The sequence below is a fragment of the Corvus cornix genome, chromosome 3 (assembly GCF_000738735.6).
Source record: "Corvus cornix cornix isolate S_Up_H32 chromosome 3, ASM73873v5, whole genome shotgun sequence".
In the NCBI taxonomy this organism is placed as follows: Eukaryota; Metazoa; Chordata; class Aves; order Passeriformes; family Corvidae; genus Corvus; species Corvus cornix.
Genome location: NC_047056.1, coordinates 11,568,386 through 11,593,153, shown reverse-complemented (window position 1 = coordinate 11,593,153; position 24,768 = coordinate 11,568,386). Strand labels below are relative to the sequence as shown.

Here is a 24,768-nt window from a genome sequence, read left to right as displayed (position 1 = left end):
CTAATATCTAATTAACCCTGTCCTCTTTCAGTTTAAAGCCATTCTCCCTTGCCCCATCACTCCAGGCCCTTGTCCAAAGTCCCTCTTCAGCTCTCCTTAGGGACTGCTGCAAAGGTCTCCCCAGAGCCCTCTCTTCTCTAGGCTGAAGAACACCAAATTTTTTGTCCTGTGTCCACAGCAGAGGCACTCCAGCCCTCTGGGCATCTTCCTGGTCTCCTCTGGACTCACTTTAACAGCTCCACATACTTCTTATCTTGGGGGCCCCAGAGCTGGATGAAGCACTCCAGGTGGGGCCTTACCAGCGCAGAGGGGCAGAATCCCCTCCCTCACCCTGCTGGCCACACTGCTTCTGATGCAGCTCAGGATGCAATTGGCCTTCTGGGCTGCAGGTGTGCAACGATGGGTCACACTGAGCTTCTCATCACCAACACCTCCAAGTCCTTCTCCTCAGGGCTGCTCTCAATCCCTTCTCCACCCAGCCTGTACTTGGGATTGCTCCAACTCAAGTGCAGCAGGACCTTGCACTTGGCCTTGCTGAACTTGGTGAGATTTGCACCTCTTAATCCTGTGAAGTTCCCTCTGGATGGCATCCCTTCCCTCCAGTGCAACTGCACCCCCCAGGTTGGTGTCAAACTGCTGAAGGGACACTCAATCCTACTTTCCATGTCACCAACACCACCAGCCCCTGAGGAACACCACTCATCCCTGGTCTTCACTTGGACATCAGGCTGCTGACCACAACACCCAGAGCAACCACCCAGCCAAATCCTTATCCACTGTGTGCAACAATGCAGTCCTCTTAACACCAGGGCTAAGATAGCATTTCTAACAATTAACTGTGGAGTTATCACAATGACTGCTTTTTGAGGCACCTCTGCAGATAAAAGCTTCAAACTGATTTAAGTAAGAACCTAAGAACACTACAGTTCCAGCCAGAAAGCAAGAAACACCAAAACACGTATGGAGTATGTATTTGTGCTCTAACACTTGGAAATTGGGCTATTAGCAACCCAAAATGAATTTAAAGGCTACATTAATTAAGTAAAAAAAAAAAAAAAAAAAAACAAACCAACAAACCACTAGTATTGACAATTAACACGAGATAAATTGCATACTGAGGTGAGCAGGCTCTTACCTAAACCTTGATGTTTTAAATTTCTTCTTAGATATCAGTACAGGGGGTTTCTCAGAATAATGCAGACGTAGCCTTATTTCTGTCTGACATGTCAGCCACCCAGCATCCACAGTTTCAATACCATCTATCAAAAACCAAACAAAAAGGAGAAGACCTTTTAGTAACTTATTTTAGGGACATCTAGGCAGTTCCTCTTGCCATCATCTTCCAGATAATCCTCCTTATCACCAATATTGTTCTACAGTAATGCAAGAGCAAGTCTTGGGGGCAGCCTTTCCCCAGTCTTTCTGAAGGACCCAGAACAGACCACAGATGCTGCAGTTGTTTGCTGGCTTTTAGAGGGATTAAGCAGGAACAGTGATCATGTGCCAACTGTCTGCAGGACAGCACTGAGTATTCCAGTGTTAATTTTACATATATGCTATCAAGAGCTAAATTAAGTCTCCAAAGGCAGGAGTAACCTTCCCTTGTCTTGGGATCTCTCAGTCTATGGAATAATACTGACAGGAACTCTGAAGTTTCATAAGCAATTAGAGGCTCCCTGTTTCTGTTGAGGTACAGGTGTCCAATTAGCTCATCACAATCAGCGCCAGTGAAGCAGTGTAAGTCTGCAGGACAGGGTACAGCAACAGTTTTAATGAAAAGCATGGAGAAACCTCAACCTGAACAGCAAAACAAGGAAAGCCTACAAGCAGGAGGACCAGAAACACAAGCTGCAAACAAGGTGCTGAAGCAAACCCCACAGTTTTGAAGAGTTCCTAAAGAGCCAAACTTATCATTTGATAAGGATGGAAAAGCTTGAATACAAGACGTGTGAGGTATGATAAGGAGTTACTTTCAGAGTCAGAGGATTGAACATTAGGTGAGAGGTGGCTCAGAACTGACAGAAGTGAGACATTTGTGCACACACAAGAACACGAAGTGTGGGCTTACAAGAACCTTTTGGCAGCTGCATCTCTAACTGAAGAGGCAGAGTGGGTATATTCGGTGTGAGTGACCACGTTTTTCTAGGCATGAGGAGTTTTTCTAAGGCTAGGTATCAGGAGAAAGCTAAGTCTATTCTGTATTTTCAAAAACACATGCTCATGATTTAAAGTTCCCAAATTTCAACCTTTAACACCATCAGAGTGACAACACTTCAAGTCTTCCTAGCAGCCTATTATTACCATTAGAAGGGATAACAGCCTGAGTGTGAATGCACAAATGCTGGATACAAATGTAACTGTAAAAGCAGAGAAAACTATCACAAGCAATTCTTCTTAAAATCTATCTCAAACATTTTTAATTACAAGACTTTACCTTGTTTAATTTAAATTCATGGTATAGATAAAGGTTAATGTATCTCACTTACTACAGATTCCAAAGTCTCCATCGTCGACAGTAATTTCATTTTCTAGAATTAAAAGGAATGGAAAAGAATGGAAAAAAATTAATTAGTATTCACATTTAAAAATCATTGCCAAGTTAAATTAATTCTACTTTTCCACTTCACTTCTAAAAAGTGTATCTAAAAAAAGGTAGGAAAACTGAAACAGACAAAGCAGCATGTTTTTTGCAACCTTCTATAAAGATTTATCCCAATTTATGCTTTTCCTCAGTTTCTGCACGAAAAAACAACCAACACACAAAATGCCACATTTCACCTAAAGTAATCGGAACTGAGTAAAAAGGTTACACAATTTTCTGGCTTGCTGAACTATTTTGCTGATATCTACATCCCACTAGTACCTAAGATGCTTTACTTGTCAAAGCAGTGTCAAAGACATGAAAGTTTCTTGCAAACATACAAGTTACCCTGCTGCACATTTATAGTTACAGCTTTTAAATTGAGTTAGTCACAATTAAAATGCTTATTCTGCCCACATGACAGAAACCAACCTAGCATGAAATATTGAAACCACTCACTTCACACTTACTTTTATCCTTACTCTTTCCAAAGCTTTAATAACTGAAATCTTAAGGCACTAAGTAAATTCACCAGCATTAACAGAACTGCAACAGTCTAAACAAACCATACATTTCTCAAAACATTAATCTTCACATAATTTTGTCTCTACAGTGACTAATACCTTTTTTTCCCCTAAGAATCATAGGGCTTCTAACCTAATTTTTTAATAACCACAGGCAACAATTTAGGATCATAATGACCCAGTGCTAACATAGCTGTGTTTGCTGCATTTTCTTAAAAACTGCTTATGAAGAATTGAGTATTACTTGGGAAAAAAAAAAAAATCCCAACTCTTTGGAATGAAGTAGTCTAAATTTAGAGATAAAGTCTAGGCCCTAGCAGAGGACAGGCTGCTTCCCTTATCAATTACTGACAAATACAGAAATGGTCTTCTTACAGGAATAGAAACGCTACTAATTCAACTGAAATTTAAAAAAAAAAGGCAAAGGGAGAACGGAACGTGATCGTGGTACTACTCATGACTAACAAACAGTTTCTTTGATACCACCTTCTTTCTAAAAGACATTTTGTCAAGTCATTAGGAAGTTTTTAACAAATGTGAACTTCTAAGTGTGGAGAAAATAGTATTTTTCATGTGCTAGAAAAGACAGTGCATAAAACATGCCATAGCAGCATAAGAGATCTAAACTACAAGCTACATTCAAAGGTTATTTCAGTCACTCTTAAACTCCAAACTTTTTCCCTGTTCAGAAAGGCATTAGTAACTTACATGTAAGTCTGCATGCCACCCTTTCTGTCTTTCAGCAAAATACATTTCTGCTAAATTGACGGGTAAATAAGTCCATTCATGTTCATCCATTTACTTAAAGAAGCCTAATTAAACATTTTTGGTTTAAAATTTTACTAATTAAATAGTACTTAAATAAAAACAGCAGTGACTTCACACCCTCCCCCCCATTTTCTCTAAATAAGATAATATGGATCCTTAGTCTCAAAGAATTAAACTTACAGAAAATTATTACAATTCCAAATTAATTAAAAAACCAACCCACATAATCTTAAGGATGACAGCAAAGAATTTCACATCCACTCCATTTTGAAGCTACTTATATATATATATATACACATATATATTTTGAGAGTAAGGCCCATGTTGTGCAAAGAAAAAATCTATACCTCCCACACATTAATAAATTTAAGTATTTTAAAACTAAAGCTATCAATCCCTCTAAACCAGTGTGCAGCATATCAGCAATCTTATGCATATGCCTCAAACAGATGCAGTTGATGCCCATACCTAAAGGGGTAATTGATCGTGGTTGTAGATGAGTCTCCCACGTGTGAACTATGACTTCGCAGGGACCATCGATAGTCTGTAATTTAAAAGTTAAATGTCTGCAATAATTTCTTTTGTTAGATCTGACTTTGTACCCATGAAGCTGTTTGGGATGGTTGTGAACTAAACTTAAGAGACTTAAGGAAGTAAAAGAAGGAGAAGAGAGGGAAACAGAGAGAGATTGAAGGAGAAAGAAAGAAAACAGATGAGGCTTCTTACCCCTGCAACTGCTGATGACTCTATTTGATGTGTTGTGAATACATATGACAAAACTTGTGACAGTCTGACATGGCAGAGAAGTTACATGGAATCATTAAAAACCTTTACTGATTACAGGTACTCTGCTAGACTACTTTAGTTTCCTTCTGATACAAAAAAAAAAAATCTCTGACCTCATTTAGAGTGCTCATTTTGTTCTCAAGCTACAGCAACAGATTGTGAAAAAACATACCCCACATCTCTAATTCCAAACAGCACTCAGCATCTACTCATGCACATAGCAGTTGCAGGGGTGCATTCTCCTTCATAATTTGCCTTACTAAATTCAAAGACTACAAAACACAGTTACTTTAGTTGTGGTACTAGAGAGCAAGTTATTTACCATCTAATTAGAACATAAATAATTGAGCCAATCAGTCAGCAATGAAGCCCCTGCAGTCTATTCCAGTTGGAGCAGGATAAATTAGATTCTTTCATTAACAAAAAATATTGTCCACCAAAAGAATACATTTGTTGACAAACATAGCCAAGACTCAGACAGATAACCAGAACAGTAACACAGTCTCCTCTTTCAGACCAATTTAAGTTTGAAATAGCTTTCTAGGTAAAAGCTTTTAGGTAACCACAACTTAACAACAGAAAGAACGTGCCTGATTCCCAACTCAGTCACCCTAAGAAGTTTCCCCTAGCCTGGCACAGTTGTTACTACCAGATGTAAAAAAACACTGTCACAAAGCTGCAGTTTGTCATTTTGGTGGTTTGGGCCTAAGTAACTCTTCTTTCCAAAAATATTTGCTACTATTGCCAAAGACATGGAAGCTTCAACGCCAGCTCATCCCAGTACTTCAGGTTCTTGTTTAAACAGATTTCAGACCCACAGGGACATCCAGACAAGCTTCAAACTCAGCAGTATAATCACACAGGACCACAATGCTTTGTTCCATTACAGCTCACCCAATAAATTCTTTACATGCAGATGGGATTTCCTGACGTACATTGACCACATTTAATCTACCATGCCTTTGGGTGAGTTAACAGCAAATGCCAAATATTTAACAAGTGCTCAGTAGGACAGGTTTGCTCTGTGAGTCTCAGCTAAAGCAGTGTTCCTAACGAGTTCAGAGGCATCTACACTTAAGGGTCATGTCAGAATAAAACACATACACTTAGTTATGTTTTGAAGACAGAATACAAGTAAAATATAAACAAAATTATATTATTGCATCCAGTTTATTCCTGTTGTAGGGCAGTTTTGGTTCTGAACGTCTCACTGCTGCCACAATGCCCACTGGTGGGATTTCCAGAACAGTAAATAATGAGAAGTTTCTTTCCCCTTCTTTCACAGCGCAGTGACATTTGCCTGTCACAATCACAGTTTCTAAAGCTGCAAACCATGTTTGTCAGCAGGGAGACTGCCATTTACTCCCACCATGCAGGCATGCAAGATCTCTGACAGCAGCTCCCAGGAACACGTGCACAACTTTAGTTTCTGAACCTGGGCAGTGCAAATCTTCCTAACATGGATTAAGCTGCTTTCTTCAGAAGGTAAGCAAAGGTTTTTCCTTGTAAAACCCCCCAACATGTTGTATGAAAATGCCAATTTATTTCTTACTCTACTGTAATTGTCCATTTTAATTTTAGGTTCTAAAATGATGAATGAATTTGAATAACATTATCCCAACAATAAGGACACCATGCTGGACACACTCAGCACAATTTCCTCTCCTGAAAGGAAACAGTGGACTGATTGTGCATTTAATCCCAGGAACCCTCAACACTTTCCATACTTAGAAGAGCCAAGCAAAGCTACCTGGAAAAAAAGGGCAATGGATTAGAGAACAGGCACAGACATCACTAAGAACCCTCTCAATCCCTGCTCAGACCATCTCTGAGTTCATAGGCATTTTAAAAATGTTTTAATTACATGTAACAGAAACTACTGGTAAAATGAGGTGAAAATAGTAATGTCATTTCCATGGCATATACTGACCACATTTGAAAAACAGCCCAGTTGAGCAGCAGAACTAAATGATGTATCATCAGTATTAATAGTATGGTAATGTTGCCTAAAAGGAGAGTCTCTGGAGGACAGTCTTAAAAGGGCATCTATTCAAATGTCACATCAAGCATCTCATGGGCAGTACGCTGAGGTAAGTGGCACTGAGGATCCTTTTCTGCTAATACAGACACTTATATTTTTTAAAAGCTAACACAAACATTATGTTGCTTGATCTTGACTAGCTGAACATCTGATGCAATTTTAAAGCTTTTAAAGGCCATTCAAGAACTTCCTTTAAAAATCAAGTCCTCTCACATTATGAGAAGCTGGGGCCTCCCCCAGCAGTCATTAGACACTTTGGAAATTAAGGGTAAAATGCCTATCTAGCATAATGGTTCAAAGGTTCAAAGCAGATGCACCATCTGCATGAAGTGCCTGGGTACTCACTACAATTAAAATTTAAAATTAAAGAATGAAAGCACTTCTGTGGATGTTTAAATGGTAATTTAGGAGATCAGTTCCAAGGTTCCTGATTCAAGGCAACACAACAGAGCAGGCATTAGAGAGGGGGGAAAGCTCAAACCAAATCTTAAAAGCGCCACACAAACACATTTATCCAAGTGCACTTTACTAATTAAAACTATGTTTCAAGAATAATAATCAACTTCAGTAATATGAAACAGCTAAATTAGACTTAATTGCTAAAGCTGCATTTCTGACCAAAATCCCTCTGGATTTCTGTACCATGTAGAAGACAATAATTAAGCACTGAACTAAATAATTAAAGCCATTCAGCCATCATATCTAACTTGCAAGGCAGCAGCACACAAAAGTCACCTGGGCAGGAAATGCTGAGCTCAGTAGGGATTTTATAGCTCTAGTATTTCCAAGAACAGTTTCACACACAATCTGCTATCTCAGCAGATAATAATGCTTTTGTTACTATCACGATAACCATGGGTTCTTAATCTAGAAAAAGCTTTTCTAAGGCAATAATTACTGAGTCTCAGTCTAAGTTTCACCTTTATTACCATAGTCCAGGCACTAAATGGATTTATTTGCTTACATTTAAAAAAGTAAATTTAACTCTCATTTGAAACCTCTGTAATTAAGAAGCAAGTGTGAAAAATGTTCTCCAATCCAGTTTTTAAAGTCCTACTACAGATAGCTATAAAAGTCCTATGCACAGATAGCTTAGTTCTTTCACACTTGCCTTGAAAGAAGTAACCCTGGACTTGCATGCTTATTTACTGTTTTAAAAGCAAATACAGAACATAGCTGAACAGAATGTGTTCCTTACTAAGGTTTTCAAATATGCATCACACAAACATGGCATGTAAAATTATTCTACTAAAACTAAGATATACAGAAGACAAATTCCAACCAAGGGAGTTTTGGTGTGCCTCACACTCACCCCCTCATAACCCACCACCTCTGCCACTGCAACAGAAAGTGAGTGTAGAATAAAACCCAGGAAGATCTTCACAGGGAGCTCAGTGGTACCAGACTATGTTCAAAGAAAGAACAACCTCGAGCAAAATAATTTAAGTTAACCATCTTATTTCATCCAAGTGTATGTATCTATTTTTCTTTTTAAATGGTTAAGATCAAAATGTTTACAACACAGTAAAATCTCTTGATATGCAGGAGCCAAGACCTGACACCAATTTTATAATAAAAGGTTCTTTGTATACCTATTTTTGTATTCATGCAAAAATTCTACAAATATTGAGTATTTAAAAAAAACCACCTGCTCTATTTACATAACCACAGTTATGTTAACACCAACGTGCTTCACTACAAACAAGACTGCCCATTACCTCATACTATCATTCAAGTAAAAAAATTTTAAGGTCAAATCATATCTTTTTAAAGGGAGGTGAGAAAAAGACTTCTTTTTTTTCCCCCCTAAAATCTCAATTATTCTATTTTCACATCTAGCCTGTAGCACTACTATGGATAATCTGGGAACTACCATTTCTCTGTGTAAACGTGTCACCCCCATCTCTGACACCATGCCCAACTCAAGCATCTTCAGAGATGCAGTTGCTGTAGAAGGGAATGCTAACTTCAGGTGGATCTGTCTTCAGCATGATTTACTAATTATGTGATGTCAAATTCATACACTCAGACTTGAACATATAGTTAAGATTACACTGTTATTCTACTACACATAAAATTGCACTGATATAAAAAACTAAGTATCAGAGACCATGTATTTCCAGCTTGTCAAATTTAGGAGAATAATCACATGCAATGTCTAATGAAAAAAACCACTGAAATAAAAATATTCAGACTAATTTAACTTAAAAGTATCTTTTTGTTATCAGGGTTTCCTTAATGCTAAAGTTCTCCATATACTGTCTCACTTGCACTATACTGTACATGATATTCCTGTTACTTTAGCATCGTTCTTCAAAAGGTTTACAAAAAGAGGAAGAAAACATTTTACCTGGATTTCTTTTCTTCAAAAGACTTTATTTTACCAGAAATAAACTCCTGTGCACTTAACAGGTACAAGCCAGACACCACTAAGTGGATAATAACCCTGTACCCCAGGAATTCACATACTTTGTTTTGCAGGGTGGTTTCCTTTTTTCCTGCTCTTTACATTTAGGAGCTCTTTATGCTGGTATTGCATAAAAGTCATACTTACCTTGGCAGACTCTGCATCACACGGTACATAAAGTGTGCACGATACAGAGCACCTACTCAAAGAAACACACTCACCAATACAGAGGGTAAACTTTTGCAAATGGTAAAACAGAAATTGTACTGTGTACTGTCTATGGCTCAATCCCTGCTCACTAACTCTGCTTTGTGAGAGTGCTATTACTTACATTGCTTACATGTGCAGAAAAAAATATAAGCATTCCATCAGAGATGCTAAGCTGTAAGAATTAATCTACTTCTGGCCTCAGTTTGACCTCAGCAAAATAAAACTATTATTGGACTTCCCTTCTTTTGCCTCAAAGTACCAATTAAAATACCAGTTTCTGATTAGACTATTTCACATGCTGTAATGAAAAAAACCAGAATTGTGCTTCATTTGAAATTAGTATCCTTCACTGAAATGATTTTTAGTGAAAAAAAAGGCTGACAAAAACTTACATGCTCTTGACAGTAATTTGAAATTTTTAAAAGATATTGATGAGATGATTCTGTAACTCCTTTCACATTTAGCTACAGCCTCCATAATCCCAGTTTCAATGAGGAACTAAGGCCCAGGGTGAATAGCTACAGGATATTAATAGAATAAGAAAGACAGCAAAGGCAGCATTAAATTTCTTAAGGTTATTACTTGTTATTAAGAAAAACAGTTCAAGAGTGCTGCTTATTTTCCCAACTTAGCCCAGCTTTTTCCTGGATGCAGCCTCATTCCATCTGAAGAACTTCCCCCTACCTGAGTGCAATGTTTACAGATCAGTACGCTGCCACATACATTAAACTCTAATTTATATAATTTCAAGTCATATGCAACTTTAACATCAATACCTGTAAAAACACATCTGTCTCTGTCTCTTGGGTGTTATTTTTCCCTCCAAGCCGTGCAAATACCTATATACAAACATACAGAAAACAATGGGATGCCTCATCCCTTGTTTCACCTTTTCACTTCAAGAGATTAACTTATGTTAAATTATGCAGCACAAAATCTGGTAAATATTTCTCATGCTTCACAAAAAAAAAAATCTGCAGTGATTTCAAAAACTGTAGTAAATCAGGCAAATTTTAACACACCTCCTACACTAATCATTTTTCTCCTACTATCACTTGCTTCCATCCTATCATATAGGATGGAAGCTATAGATATCACATACTATCACATTCCTTCCATGGATCACTTGAGATCCATGCCCTGCTGAAGCCCATATTCAATTCTAACTGAGAACTTCACCATATTATTTAAGCTTTATAAAAAATGTCAGGGATTTCTTTACCACTGAAATTTTTAGAACACTAACACTGGTAAAAGAAAGGAGAGAATATAATTAAAGTTAATAGCATATGGTCATGTATTTCCAGAAGTGAACTGTGAGTATTTCCACAAATGTCTTAATGTTTCACATGTTGCAATTCAAGACTTATTTCTAAAAAAAATCTCATGTTTAACTCAGGAAATCCTTTTGTATTTCAAGTATGGGAATTTTCACTAGGGATGAGACAACTCAAAGTAGAAAAGGTTGTACATACCTCAGGTTCTAGAAAGTATCCTTTAAAATACCGATACTGAACAGGAACTCCTCTTGGAAGCTCTACGGTAGCTTTCCATGTTTTGTCACGTGTGCTGTGGAGAAAAAATAAACAACCAACCAAAAAAAAATGTTTCAAAATACAGCCTAACAGCCATCTCAGGTATATGTCTAAGTAATATTCTAAAATAAAATCAAGTGTATTGTTGCAAGGAAAGTTACTATGAAGTAGCTTAGTCAAACATGCACAAAACACGAGATGTACTTAGAATTGAAACTGCACTTCTTGACTGACATATCTGAAGTGCTCTAAGAGAGCAAGAATTCTCATCCCCATTCAACAGATGGAGAAAACATGATGAAGTAATTCAGAGACTCATCCAAGATCACACAGCAAGTCATCGACAGAATTACAAACACAGCCTGCAAGCCGTATTTTCCTGCATCACAGGAGCTGCCATAAGCTGGCACCATTTTAAGAAAATACTGAATTCTTCCACTGCATTTAAACTTCCTTTATGTACACTCATGTTTATACACACATCCCTCCCCCTAAGAGTTTTAATGCAACTCTCAGCTTAAATAATCTTCTCCCCATCACTTTGTAGCACAATAATAACTTGTTTATAGTGTTTACCCTCTTTTTAGCCTATACATCTCCTATAACCTGCTGCATAGCCATGGGACTGAGAATTGTCCCAAAGCAATTTCCTATTCAAAGTGTCTACAGCTAAACTACTGAAATGCCAGCCACAACTGCAGAAGCATCATCTGTAACTAGAAAAGCACACCCGAGTTTAATGTTGTCTTAAACATATTCCTAAGCATTTAAAATGCTCAAGGGCAACACAAGAAATTCGGGAGTGCTACTGACAGTACATGCAGCTCAAGAGTTTACAAACTCAAAGTCAGAATAAATTCATTGCTCCAGAACTCTGGTGCTACTTCAAATGGAACAAGTTTAAAAAAAAAAAAAAAAAAAACAAAAAAGAAGAAAAAAAATCCCCAAAACAAAACCAAAAATCACAACCAACTTACATATCCCCAGGCTGGAGGACCACTGCGGCTTGGGGATTCCAATTTCCCAAAGCACTGCAGCTCCCGCATATTGCAAAAACCTCTCCTAAAAAACAGAAAGAACCCCACAATCATTATTACTCCAGGCTAGATGACATTAAAAAGTACACCCACAGTCAAACTTTCAAGTATTTCAAATACATACACCAGAATCACTCATCTAAAATCCCTCCTGTCTGTTCAGAAAGGAATGTTACCCCACCCGAAACTACAACAGCATTTTCTTCACCATGCTAAGGATCTGAGAGAGGGACTACAGACAACCCTGGCCCTTAAACGGGTTGGCTTCCAAATTGATACTAAGTAATGCTGTTCAAAACATCTCTGGGAATGTGGCAGGCAAATTTTCACAGTAAAATGATTAATCTCAAGATAACAGAGTTCTTTTCCTAGATACTCTGTATTTTTTAATATATGTACACATTGCCTCAAATTCACACCAACAATTTAGAAAGCACAGACAAACGGGAGGTTGCTAGCATTATTCCCAAGGCAACATATCCAATTCATTTGATTTCCAAGAGAAATAAGGTTAATTTTGCTGCTATGCTTTCAGTTTTTACCGAACATCAAAACGTAATACTGTCACACAAAAAACCCACACGAAATTGTCATACTTATCTTAATGCATACATAGATACAGAATCCAAAAGGTCACAACAGTATACTTACTTTTGGGATATCTGAAAGTGACCACTGCAACTTACCCTTGTTTTTAATATAAAACCTATATGTATCTGACTGTAAGAACAAGTTATAAATACTGATGGAATGAACAAATTTGTGTTTTGCTCTTACAGGGTTTCACCAAGATTTTTAGACATAAGAAATAAAAAGCTGTTGCAGAATGAGAAAATATGGAGTTTTAAAGTATAGTTAGGCACTAGAAAAGAACGATGCAAGCACCTACTACTCTTATTTCCTGCTCTCCAAGTGAATAGTGTGGGGGACACAATAATCCCAAGATACAAAGAAGATAAGCTGTATGCAACAAGTGTACACTACCTTTTCCTAAGCCACTAGCAGAGCTGACACTTCAGAGTACAAAGTTACAGTTTTGAGGATGTCCTTATGCCTCTAAAATCATGTCCATTTTCTCCAGTTAAACTAATAAGGGATACTACAAGGCCTGTTTATGAAAGAAACCTCTGCAGACTCAGGGGTTGGAGAAAGTCTACAGAAGATAGAAAGTAAGATAATTTTTCTCTGAAAGCAGCTTACTGAAATAATTTTAGATAACACCTTGAATTTCAGTCTTTTTTTTTTTTAAACTTCTGTTGTAATTCTTAAAAAAAAGAAGCCCAAGCTTTCTGGATGCTCACTGTAAGCATACAAATACAGACAAACATCTGCATTCTGAGTATATTTAGTATGCAATTCCCTGCAAAAAATTGCCTGTGTCAGGTGCTTTCCCTTTTCCACCCTATCCTGAAGCACATGATGATTTGTTTTTGCAGGGAGGAGATAAAGCGGGAAGACCACCTGAACACCACACAGGTAGAATTTCTGAGTGGAGATATTAAAAAGAAGCTAAAATTCTTTTAATGACCCTCTAAAACAGCAGTACTTAGCACATCTTCGTGTACACACAGCCAAACTTTGAAGTGCCATCTAATTATATTCCTCTTAATAGATGCCAGCTGGAATAGTTCTGTGGGCTCCCATTTTAAACAAACGTGTGAACATCCAGTGACCACCTGTCACTCAGTAAGGAGCCACACACAAAAGGCAACACTTGAATATGATGTTGGTCTTGGGTTACAACATAGGATGCAACCAGGGGTATGTATTCTATCACCACCTTCATAAGCTGTTCAAACCAGGTGGAGCAGCGTTCTTCATCTCTTCCAGGATACATCCCTGGTAACTCCCTCTGGGAGATACCTTCTGTTAATCTTCCTGTTAAATTGTAGTTCTGAGTTGGGATGTCCCCTTGGTTTGTTTCCAAACTAGCACAGACAGGCAGCCACTCCCAAGCTCCCTTCAACAATCACACTGAGGCTGAACTAGGATTTGTAAAACACTCCCTTAATTATCCCAGTAAAGCCAAAGGGAAATGCATAATAAACTGCCTTCTCATAGGCAATTCTGAACCAGTGGGATTTGGCTTGGGTTTATCTTGGGTTTATGTTCTGAGCTCAGGGGTCCTCAGCTTCTCCCCTCTCCTTGTCATGGAATTCAAGGCTGCTCCCGGCAGAGCTCCTTCAGCTACAGCAAAGAAGGTTAATCTAAGCCTTCTGCCCCAACTCAAAGACTGCAACAGCCTCACTGATCCAACAATAACAACAAAAATCCCAACAATACCAATATTATCATAAGCAGAAGCAGCCTTTTGTGTCACCTCTTCGTGTCGTATTTCCAGATAATTCTTTGTGAACAGCCACTGAGGATCTAGTTCTCACTAATCCTACTTTTCATTGCAGATATTATTAGTACAAGAAGTTATACATCCAAAGCCAGCTTTGCTAGTGACAGTGCCATCACACCTGTGGAAGCAATAGTGCAAGCAGGACAAAGAGAGCATAGCTTGCAATACTCCATGGTACAGCTACACCAGTGCTGTACAGTCTCATTTGAGCAAAGGGCAATCTAATCTAAAATTTTCTCCAGAAGGCTATAAGAAACTCTACTCCTTACTAACAGCTTTATGTCCACACTGAGTGTCAGTTTTCAGTTCCCAAATGCCAAATCACGAGGGAGAAACACAGGAGAGGTCTAACACAGGGCAGATGTCAAAACCTGTAAAATGTTTTTATCATTTTCTTCCCCACCAACTACAGGAGACACTTCTGCCATCTGGTATTGGCCTGTCACAGGAATTTTGCCAATCTGCTCCCACATTCATCTGCTTCTCTTAGGCAACCATCAGTTACTTTTTTGGTGAACTTCTGTGCAGGTTTTGGCTGGGGTGGAGTTAACTTTCTTCACACTAGTGAGTAGGGGCTGTGTTTTGAATTTGTCCTGGAAGCAGTGCTGATAACAGAGGGATATTTCAGTTACTGCTGGGCAGTGCTCACAGCATCAAGGCCTTTTCTGTTCTCACCCCACCAGAGAGGGGGCTGAGGGTACATAAGAAGTTGGGAAGGAGCACAGCTGGGAGCAGCTGTGTGGACCTTAGCTACCAGCTGTGGTTAAACCATACCACCTTCCTTCCAAGTCCCTGAAGATGAAGATCAGTGTAATATGCACAATTTATCACCAAGTTATCACCAAATCTTCATGTTCTACCTGATGTGATACCTTGTGTTCCTCATTTGGACTACAGAAGTTATTTTACTCTTTTTTTGCATAGACAGAATACTGAATTAAGCTGCATATTTTTTCTGTCCTGAACTTCTGCCAGAGGTCACATCTTGTGAGAACTTTCAACAGGGATGCAGAGAGAATAAAAAACAGAACAAACATGTCAATGTGTGCCTAAATATCATGGTTCAGAATACAAATGCTCGTTTCCAGGGAATAAAAAGATACTAGAGAGAGAAGATTTTAAACCAATCATAGCCATGTCAGTTAGCATCAAAATCTCTAGCACATGATGAAATTGTTTGGAGAAAGAGGTAAAAATTATTTCCCAATTCTCATTTTCATATTCATACATGAAATGTCTTAATATATTTTACAATGATTTGTAATTTTGGTATTTGAACTAACACATACTTTTATCTCTGAGAAAAACAGACAAGACAGCCTTTGAACACTCTTCTAGTAAGTTTTCTCCTAGGTAAACCATACAAAATGGAAAAAGCATGATTTGAGTACCTGCTGCTGATGATCCTCTTACTTCAAAAGTGACTTGACAAGAGGTCATTTTTGCAAAACTTTTGTCTCACGGTAGTTGAAATCTCCTATAGTGGGAGGAAAAAGATAGTAATTTGAGGAACAATCACTACATTTGTTGCTGTTCTAAGTAAGAGGAAACATAAATCCCACCACTTACAAGGAAGCAAGCCACTTGTGATAACTACTGTTTGAGTCAGCAGTAGCAGTAGAAAGCTCTTTAAAAGCAGGTGCAGACCCAGGAAACAGCATCCAGCTGCAGAAGGCACTACTGCAACACTGGCACGAGAAAAATACTACTAAATCAAATATCATCTGCAAGAATCAGTATCCTGCAGCATTTATCAGTCTTCAGCTGAGATTTTTCAAAACTCTCTTTTTGACTAATTTTGCTTCCAAGGAGGCCACTGAAAGGTTTTAACACATTTAAGATTACGACCCTTGGCAAACAGTAACTTCTGTCTCATCTGTGCTATTCTTCAGCATCCTCTTCAAAGCACAAGGAAGTTATCACAGAGCAGCACAACCACCTTGAAGGAACAGGGGGAACAACCCATAACAGATGAGAGCTCTCTGCTGTCATTTGTTCACCACTGCAGACTCTGCCCCTGTATTTCCAGCCTTTCACAGGAAGCACGAGCAGCAACTGGAAGCACCATACAGCCTTCAAAACAGCACAGCAGGGAGGGACTGCCTGTAGCCAGGACAGCAGCTGGAGGACTGACTCTGCCTCAATTTTCTCCTCCAATATACACGACCTTGACAGAAAAAACCTGGCAGAACCCCACTCTCACCACTACAGCAGAAACACTATTGATGTATCATATCCTCCTGTATTATTTACAAAAGCAGTAGTCAAAGCAAAGTCCACACACAGATGTTGCTAGACTGTCATCACCCAAGTATAGCCATCTGGACATGGGCTAGAAAATAATTATACTAATTATATGCAGAATAAACTTTGCAATGGTTTCAATTAATCCATTTCTTTACATCACTGTGGGGGGCTTTTTGTTCTGTGTGTGTTTTGTTTGTTTGTTTGTTTAACCAAGCAAGTAGAATGTTACTATTGCTATTTTAGAACAGGACAAAAAGCACTTTATTTCAGTACAATCTTGGTCAGCAATCCTTTAATAGCAGCTTTAATAACAGCATCAAGAAGAACTAACAACGCTAAAGAAAAATCTGCTTTTCATTAACTCTACTACTACAAGGGGAAGCCCTTGCCTTCAAAGGGCACAGGACAGTTAAACATGCCTTGAAAACAAAAGATAGTCAGATACCAGATGGGGCAGGGGGTAGGATCATCACCAAACCTCATTCCTTGTGGGCATTTAGAATGTCATTGCAGGTGTTTAACCTTCAGAACTGTTTCTTCTGGGTCTTCCTCTCCTCCTCCTCCTCTCAATTATAACTCTCCTCTATTCCTATTATATCTACAGTTGCCTTTACTTTACGTTCCTTTTTCTCCTCCTTTATTTTCCCTCTCCATGTCAAGGAAGATGACTTTTCAGTGGTAAAATGAGAGCAAGAAAATAGTAGAAATATACATGTTTCTGGTCACATACTCCAATTCTGCACTTGTCTTGTCTTTCACAAGTCACATTTCTGCAAAGGATAAAATCCCAGACTACTGAAGGTAGAAATAAGCACAGTTGATAAACAGGAATTCCATGAAGGGCACTCCCTTGAGGAACTTTCTCACATGTGTGTCATTAGTTGGTGTCTGTGTTAAGTGACACATTTTAGCATTTATTTTTAGCAGTTATTTACAGACAGAGAACTACAGCCAAGTTTCAGTGCTGAAACTGAGACTGGACTCATGAAACTGGTCCAGTATGATAAAAAATTCTCAGTGTAATGCAGAGAATATAACTTACTAGTGAGCATTTATGATGGTGCTGAGTAGTCAGGGGCTTGGCAGTGTTCACCGCCCTTGCTTCAACAGCCTTTAACTGAAAGGACAGAGGAGCCAAAGGGGAAATGAAGTAGGCAAAAATGCCTTGCAAAAGTCTACAAAGCAGGAAAGCGAAAGCTGAAGCCTACACCCAGCTCCACAAAGCAAGAACATGCCTTTGGCTTGTTTAAAAAAAAAAAAAAAAAAAAAAAAAAGCTGTTTCCAAAGCCAATGCAACGGCTCAAAATTAAACTTCACAAAAACCAGCATGTCTGTCCGACTGCAAATTAACTAACTACCCAACTGTTCCTAGAGAAACATCCAAAATCCTCCTAAGTCTATAAAGCTTTTAGCCAATCTTGTAAAAATTCTATGTACCCACCTGCAAGACAGGTGTGGACTTTTTCTAAACTGCCTAGTAAAACCGTTTTACTTTCTTATATAGCAGTAGCCAGTTGTAAGGAGGTTTCGATAAACTGGCTTTGTAAAATTGCCAAAATTCTACCCAAAATGCATTTTATCTCAAAAACCTACTCAACCTACCCAAGGGATGTATGAGGAAAAGAAAAATTCCACTTTACCAAGCAAGGGCACGTTTTTTTCTAGCAGAACTGCAGGTACAGTTGCACTTATATTTAAGGTCAAAGTACCACCCCTCATTCTGAAGAAATATCTTTTCTAGCAGAGCACTGAACGCAAACACACAGCAAGGAAAAACCAGGTCTTGCTTCCCACACCTGTAAAGATGGATTTTTAGGAGAATGCAAAAAATCCTCAGCTCCTCAGGGCCCCTCAGAGGGGTCATGTTGTAACTGCCGTGGGGAACTGAAGCAAATTATAAACACTTCCTGATCAGCAAATATTAATAAAATCAATTGAGCAGATATACAAACTAGAAATCCTTGTGCAACAATCCTCTTTAAACAACCACTAAGCCCAAAAGTAATAAAGCTGAATTCACATCTGCTGCAGCTACAGGGATCCAAATGGTAACCTGCATGCAAACAATTGCTCCTCTTCCTGTGTCCCACTTCCTCCCTCTCTTTAGTCAGCTTTTACAGACTTCAACCACATGCAAGCAAGCAGTGAATACTTGTATCTCAGTTTTCCTCACGGGGAAGACACATCACCCACACATCACCCAGGCAGAGACTCATCAGCACTTCACTACAAAAAAAACCCAACAAAAAAACAACAACAAAACAAACAAAAAAACCAACAACAAAAAAAACCCAAAACGACCAAAACCATAAAACATTAATAGGAAGGAAATAATAGAAAATCCAAACTCTCCCCTCCCTGATTCTAAAAGAGAGTTTCTAGAAAATACAGGTAAGGAAGAAAAGATGGCATAACACAATCAACTATTAAAGTATCACAAATTATCACAGTTTTCCTCTAAAATGAGGTAGTAAAGGTCATCATAGATGGGGAAAACCAAAATATATTTTGGTTGTACTCAAAAATATATCAGGACATGGACTTAATTTATTCATTCAAAGCTTGAATTTCATTTGAACCTTCTGGATTACAGGGCTGGTGAAATATTAAAACCCTTCACAAGCTTTCAGCTTTAGTGGATTATTCTACCCCACCCTCAATTTCCCTAACCTTTCCAATATGATTTAAGAGGTGCTGGCTGCTTGCTGTACCATATCTCACATGTTTTTTCAGGCTTAGCTAAATACACACCAAGTAATTTGGGGCAATCCTGGAATATAATAGCCTAGATGACAAACACTGAACAAATTTCAGTCATAAAAATTCATAGCAGCCACGCCAGATTACCTGCTCTCTACTCAATACGAGTGATATTTTAAATAGCAACTTGAACAAGTTTTGATTCTAGTGGTCCAAGGGCAGGCTGGAAGTACAATGGGATTTTTTTTTTTTTAAACTGTGGAGACTTACAAGCCTGAAGGCCTTGAACTTTGTTGCATGGACAGAGGGCTTTCTTAATTAGGAAGGGAAAGCTTCAAGCAACTACCTCGACAGATCTGAATGAAAAGCTGATTTTATCAACTCTAAGTTGACTGCAAGGGCTGAAGAATGGCTGGTTACACTTAGCATATCCATTGAAGATAATCAGCATTTGGCTGATACTTGTGCTGGTAAGAAAGCATCAGACTCACACCAATGTGTCCCATTTCTCCCCTTCTCTCCCCACAAAAAGCCACCAATCTCTATAATAAACTAATAGTAAAAATTCCTGATGCAAAGCTATCAACCCGAAACTGTCCTAGGTAACATTATATTTTAAAATGACAGGATAATACACAACACAGATTGTTCTAACGAGATCAAAAATACAGCTTACAAAATACCTTTTTAATGAGTGATTTTTTTTAAGCTAGTAAATTTTATAGGTACTTAATGGGATTTTTCAAAGGTAATTAGACAACTAAAATGAGACAATGTAGAACACAGGTGCCACGAAGTATCTGGAATGCATTTTAGTACTTTCAAACACCTGATTTTTAGTGTAAGGATGCTTTTAACTGCTCTATTACTGAATTTGCTTAGTTAGCTGCAGAAAAATGAAGTCCATCGTATTGGGTCTGGCTGAGAGGGAGTTAATTTTCCCTACAACAGCCCTCACAGTGCTGTGCTTTGTACTGGCAGCTAGAAAGGTGTCGATAACACAGCGGAGTTTCCGTAGTGCTCACACAGCATCAGTGCTGTCTCTCCAACATTCCTCACTATCACCAGGAGGCTGGGGGTGGGCAAGATCCTGGGAGGAGACACAGCCAGGACAGGTGACCCAAACTGACCAAAGGGACATTCCTTATCACACGACATCTGCTCAGAGATGGACAGATTTAAAAAAAAAAAAAAGAAAATTGAAGAGGAAGAAAAAAGAAGGGAAAAAAAAAAAAGCTAAAAGAAAGGAGGGCACTTGTTATTTAAGACATCTGTCTTCCAGAGCAACCACTACACATACTGAAGCCCTGCTTCCCTAAAGGGGAAGTAGAGAATAAAATCTTCTGTTTCCCCTTGCTTCTGCATACATGATTTTTGCTTTATTAAACTGCCTCTGCCTGGACCCCGGAGGCTTTTTCCACCTTTCTCCCCCTGCCCAACCCCCTGAGGAGTGACAGAGTTGCTTGGTGGGCAACTGGCACCCAGCCAAGGTCAACCCAGCAGCACCGTCTATGCACGAACAGGCTCTTTCATAATGTTAGCACACGTTTCATCACAGATCATGGTGCACAGTCCTGAAAGTGCACAACCCAAAAAGTAAACATGCTCAATTTTTTCAAAACATCTCTCCGCCTTCTGCATATTAAGATAAAAAGGGGAAGGACTAGAAGGCTAGAGTATTTTGGCTTTTCCTTTTGTCATTTTAAGATGACATTCTCCACCTTAAGAAAAGAGACTTATGAGATGTATCAACACCTAGGAGAAGCCGACTCCTTAAGGCATCAGGCTGAAGCAGGGAAAAGGTGCCACAGTCCCAGCCAAGTCATTTGACAGCTGGGAGGGCACACTGGCAGCACCGGGGCTGACACAGAGCACCCCTTGCAGCCTCCTTCATGAACCATGAATATGAACACTGCCAAGCACTGCTGGAGAAGGTCCTGTGCTCAGATTTTAACTTCTTAAAAGCTGTGCAACACACAGCAATAGAAAATCCACCATGCATCAGATCTGCTGCTGTGCTGAACAAAGAAAAGATGCGAGCCTAAGATGCAGACTGTAACATTCCAAAGACAGTGAGTCATATTGGATTAATCTTGTAGTATGATGAACAGATTTTGTTGCATGTGGTAGGTCCTAATAAGGTATGAGATATTACAGAATACATCTAAAGCAACAAATTGGGTATGTAAGAAAATTACGTAACAATAGTTGACAACACTTGGATTTTAGAACAGCGTCAGAGGATATATTTGTCAGGGCATTCCCTCTAACAACTGGGAGAGAATTTTTAGAAACAGCATTACAGCATCAACTCCTTCATATTTAACCAAACAACGAGAACATTCTTCCTGTCCCCTCATTCCCCCCCGCTGCACCTTGACTGCAGGAGCAAGGACGACCAGAAAGTCAGCAGGTCTCTCCTGCATTGCAGTGCTAACACTGGACAACAAACAAACTTGCAAGAAGATCTGGACGTGCTGGTCTGATTCAAAGGCTGAAATTTTACCAACAGGCTTATGCTGACATTTAGAAAGCAGCAAAGCCCAAGTGATACTTCTGAAATTACATCACGTTAATACACAACAATTGAGAAAAATATCTTTAAGATTCTATTTTCAGTATCAATTTAGCTCCCCATGTGCAGGGCCAAGTCAGCCCTGGTAACCAAACACAAGACCCCTAAACAAACACAAGATCTGTTCACCTACAATGTATCCACTTTGTTTTAAGTAACAATAAGTTAATTCTTTTCAGCATTTGGTAAATACCTGCCCATGTGACAGACTCTTCCACCTCAGCTATGTCACAGCAGTTTTGCAAAGTTCTTGGAACAGACAGGAAATAGCTGGGGCACGTTTGTAAGTGAAACAGAACAGCATCAGTCTGATTCCTCTTTTCTGAAGTGTTGTTTATTATTAACGTATGGCTGACAAGATCTTAGGCAGGGAGCAATTTAGCTCTCTGTGATCACACCAGCATTCCTCACTTAGTAACGACTTGGACAAATAACATGTATAATGCTCCCCACAGCTCTCAACAAACCACTTTTGTAACAGGTTTCCAAAGCCTGGATCCATTCTGTTGAGGAGCAACGTGCTTTACTGAAAGATTAATTATGTGGCAGCTCAGCCTACCAGTGTCTATTCAAGACCAACAGCATTCTTCTATTTTTTTAATATTTTATACAGTTATTTTACAGGAAGCCGTGCTAGAATAGAAATATATATGATAAAAAATTATTCTACTTATCAACTATTTCACCCTACCATTAACACTTAAAATATATTGAAGGCTAACCTCCATCTAACATCGCGTGCTTTGATAAATTAAAACACTAATACTAACAATACAAGCTATTGACTTAAAAGGAAAAAGAGAAAAATGGAAGAACGAATCTGTGCCTCCTGTGCCTGGTCAGGGTGTAGGTAAGAGATTAACTTTTAAAGTTCAGATTAATCTAGAGCTGCCTCACTAGCGCCTATGCGATCAATAACATCAAACCACGAGCTGGCAGCATCATCGCTGTGTTCCTTCAGTCCAGAGCCGAGACAAAGAGCAGCGCAGCGCACACCCCCCACGCCCGGCAGAGCCCAGCGGCGCCGCAGTGCGTCCAGCCCGCCGCCCCTCGCTGCCCGGCGGGACACGGACCGAGGGCTCCCCGCCGCCCCTCGCTGCCCGGCCGGACACGGACCGAGGGCTCCCCGCCGCCCGCACAGCACCGCCCGCAGCGGGAGCCCGGCCGGGAGGCGGCGTGCCACGTCCCCGGGCCCGCCCCGGCCCGGCCGCTTGCATAATGCCGCAGCCGCGGGACCGCCCCGGGCCAGCGCTTTAGGCGGGGACGAAAACAAACAGAGCCGCTGGCCCCACGCTCCCCGGCCCGCAGCCCACCAAGCCACCTCAGCGGGTGACAGCCGAGGCCCGGCCAGGCAGCGCCGGGAGCGCGATGCGCCCGCCTCCCTCCCATCACAGCAGCCCCGCCGCGGGCCGCACAAAGGCACACAGAGCCTCGCTCTTCCCGCCTCTCAGGGAACCTGAGGGGGACGTCCCGGTCCCCGCACGACGCGCTCCTCCCCCACGTCCTCTCCGACAACACACCGGCCCCGTGGGGAGTGCGGCACCGCTCCCTCAGCGCCCTCTCCGTGCAGGGCTCGAACAGACAGCGTTCAGCCGCACCGAACGTCCCCCCTCCGCCACCGCGCAGCCCCACCGCGACACGCGGCCGATAGCACTGACCAACCTTGGGGAGCGGAGCGGCGCTCCCCGTCCCCGCTCGCTCTGTGCGGGGCTGCGGACGGCGCAGCCCGGGCTCCCCGCCCCTCCTGCCGGGGCCGCCGCCGGGGGTGGGGAGGGGGCGGCGCGGCCCCAACCGGTTCCAGCCGCCCCCCGCCGGCCACGTGACCTCGCCTGCGGCCCCGCCCACAACCGCCGCGGCCAATGGGAGCGCGGGGAGAGCCGGGCACGGGACGGGTCGGGGTCGGGCCCGTTCCTCGACAGCAACGGGGAGAGAGGGCGGGCCCGGGGAGAGAGGGCGGGCCCGGGGCGGGGCTGAGGGGGGCGCGGGGAGTGCACGGAGCGGGGGCAGGCGCAGGGGGGCTGCGAGGAGTACGGGGGTTGGGGGGCGGCTTGTGGCCGCCTGCGCAGGGCGGGGGAGCTCTACCCTACCCCCCTCTCCCGAGAGCCAAGCACCAGCGCTTCCCCGCGCCATCCCCCCGGTACCTTCCTCAGAGAGCGCGGCGCCGCTCCCCCAGCGCTCTCCCGACGCCGCAGCGCGACCCGACCTCCTACAGGCTCCAAGACCTCCTCAGGAGCGCGCACCGACCGCCCCTTGCCCCCGCCGCCACCACACCGCTCTACCGCACCCCTGCTGGCCTGCGCCCCCTAAGCCGGCGGCATGCACTGACCTGGCCGAGCGCTGCACCCGGCTGCCCACCCCTTCGTGCGGGGCTGCGAACAGCGCTGGGCGGGTTCTCCTTCGCGCTGCCCGGGGCCGCTGACAGCGCGGGGGAGAGAGAAGAGAAGATGGGACGGCGTGGCCGGCACCCGGATCCAGCTGCCCCCGGGCGCACCGGGATGGGGCGGCCACGTGACCCGCCCCGCTGACGCGTCACTCGCCGCGGCCCTGGCCCCGCCCCTCCCGCCGCAGCCAATCAGAACCGCGCGGGGAGGGCGGGAGGGGCCCGCGCCGTCCCTTAAAAGCCGTGGCGCTGGGGGAATGCTGTCCCACAGGGATGGGAGGTGCTGGGTGCTGCGGTTGTGAGGGCAGCGTAGCTTTGCCGAGGCTTCTGCTAGCGTCCTCGTACTCTCAGAGATCACTCTACCGTAGTCTGTGTCCTCTATACCCAGCCTGGGAGTGTAAGGGCTGCCCTAAGGACAGGGAGCCCTTCTTTTTGCCCTGCCCTTTGTGATGGTTTAAGCTGACTGTGAGCTTATTGTACCAAGGACACGATGGAGATATATATATATATTTTTTTTTTTTTTTTTTTTTTTTTTTTTTGGTGGTATAAGGGGGCAGGAGCTATCCCTTTCTTCAAGGGCTCTGATCTCACTTGTTTTGATGGTGGCCATCTGTCCCTGTGTGTGCTTTC

The 24,768-nt window shown here is 41.5% G+C and overlaps 1 protein-coding gene across 6 annotated transcripts in view; it reads right to left on the bottom strand.

The window, feature by feature from the left end:
* The window catches only part of GPCPD1 (glycerophosphocholine phosphodiesterase 1), a 43,487-nt gene extending 19,216 nt beyond the window's left edge, over nucleotides 1–24,271 (bottom strand). Inside the window, exons 1-8 of one of the 6 annotated variants that reach the window (XM_039568684.1) lie at nucleotides 24,085–24,271; nucleotides 15,628–15,713; nucleotides 11,830–11,914; nucleotides 10,793–10,886; nucleotides 10,094–10,156; nucleotides 4,342–4,417; nucleotides 2,487–2,528; nucleotides 1,136–1,259 (exon numbers count right to left, since the gene is read on the bottom strand). In XM_039568684.1, coding sequence (XP_039424618.1) covers nucleotides 1,136–1,259; nucleotides 2,487–2,528; nucleotides 4,342–4,417; nucleotides 10,094–10,156; nucleotides 10,793–10,886; nucleotides 11,830–11,914; nucleotides 15,628–15,676 — 533 coding nt within the window. In that variant the 5' untranslated portion in view covers nucleotides 15,677–15,713; nucleotides 24,085–24,271. Of the gene's footprint in view, nucleotides 1–1,135; nucleotides 1,260–2,486; nucleotides 2,529–4,341; nucleotides 4,418–10,093; nucleotides 10,157–10,792; nucleotides 10,887–11,829; nucleotides 11,915–15,627; nucleotides 15,714–15,805; nucleotides 16,002–23,416; nucleotides 23,526–24,084 lie in introns of those variants that run through there. The other 5 variants (XM_039568680.1, XM_039568681.1, XM_039568682.1 and 2 more) reach the window with 5 other exon arrangements.
* Nucleotides 24,272–24,768: the final 497 nt, after the last annotated feature.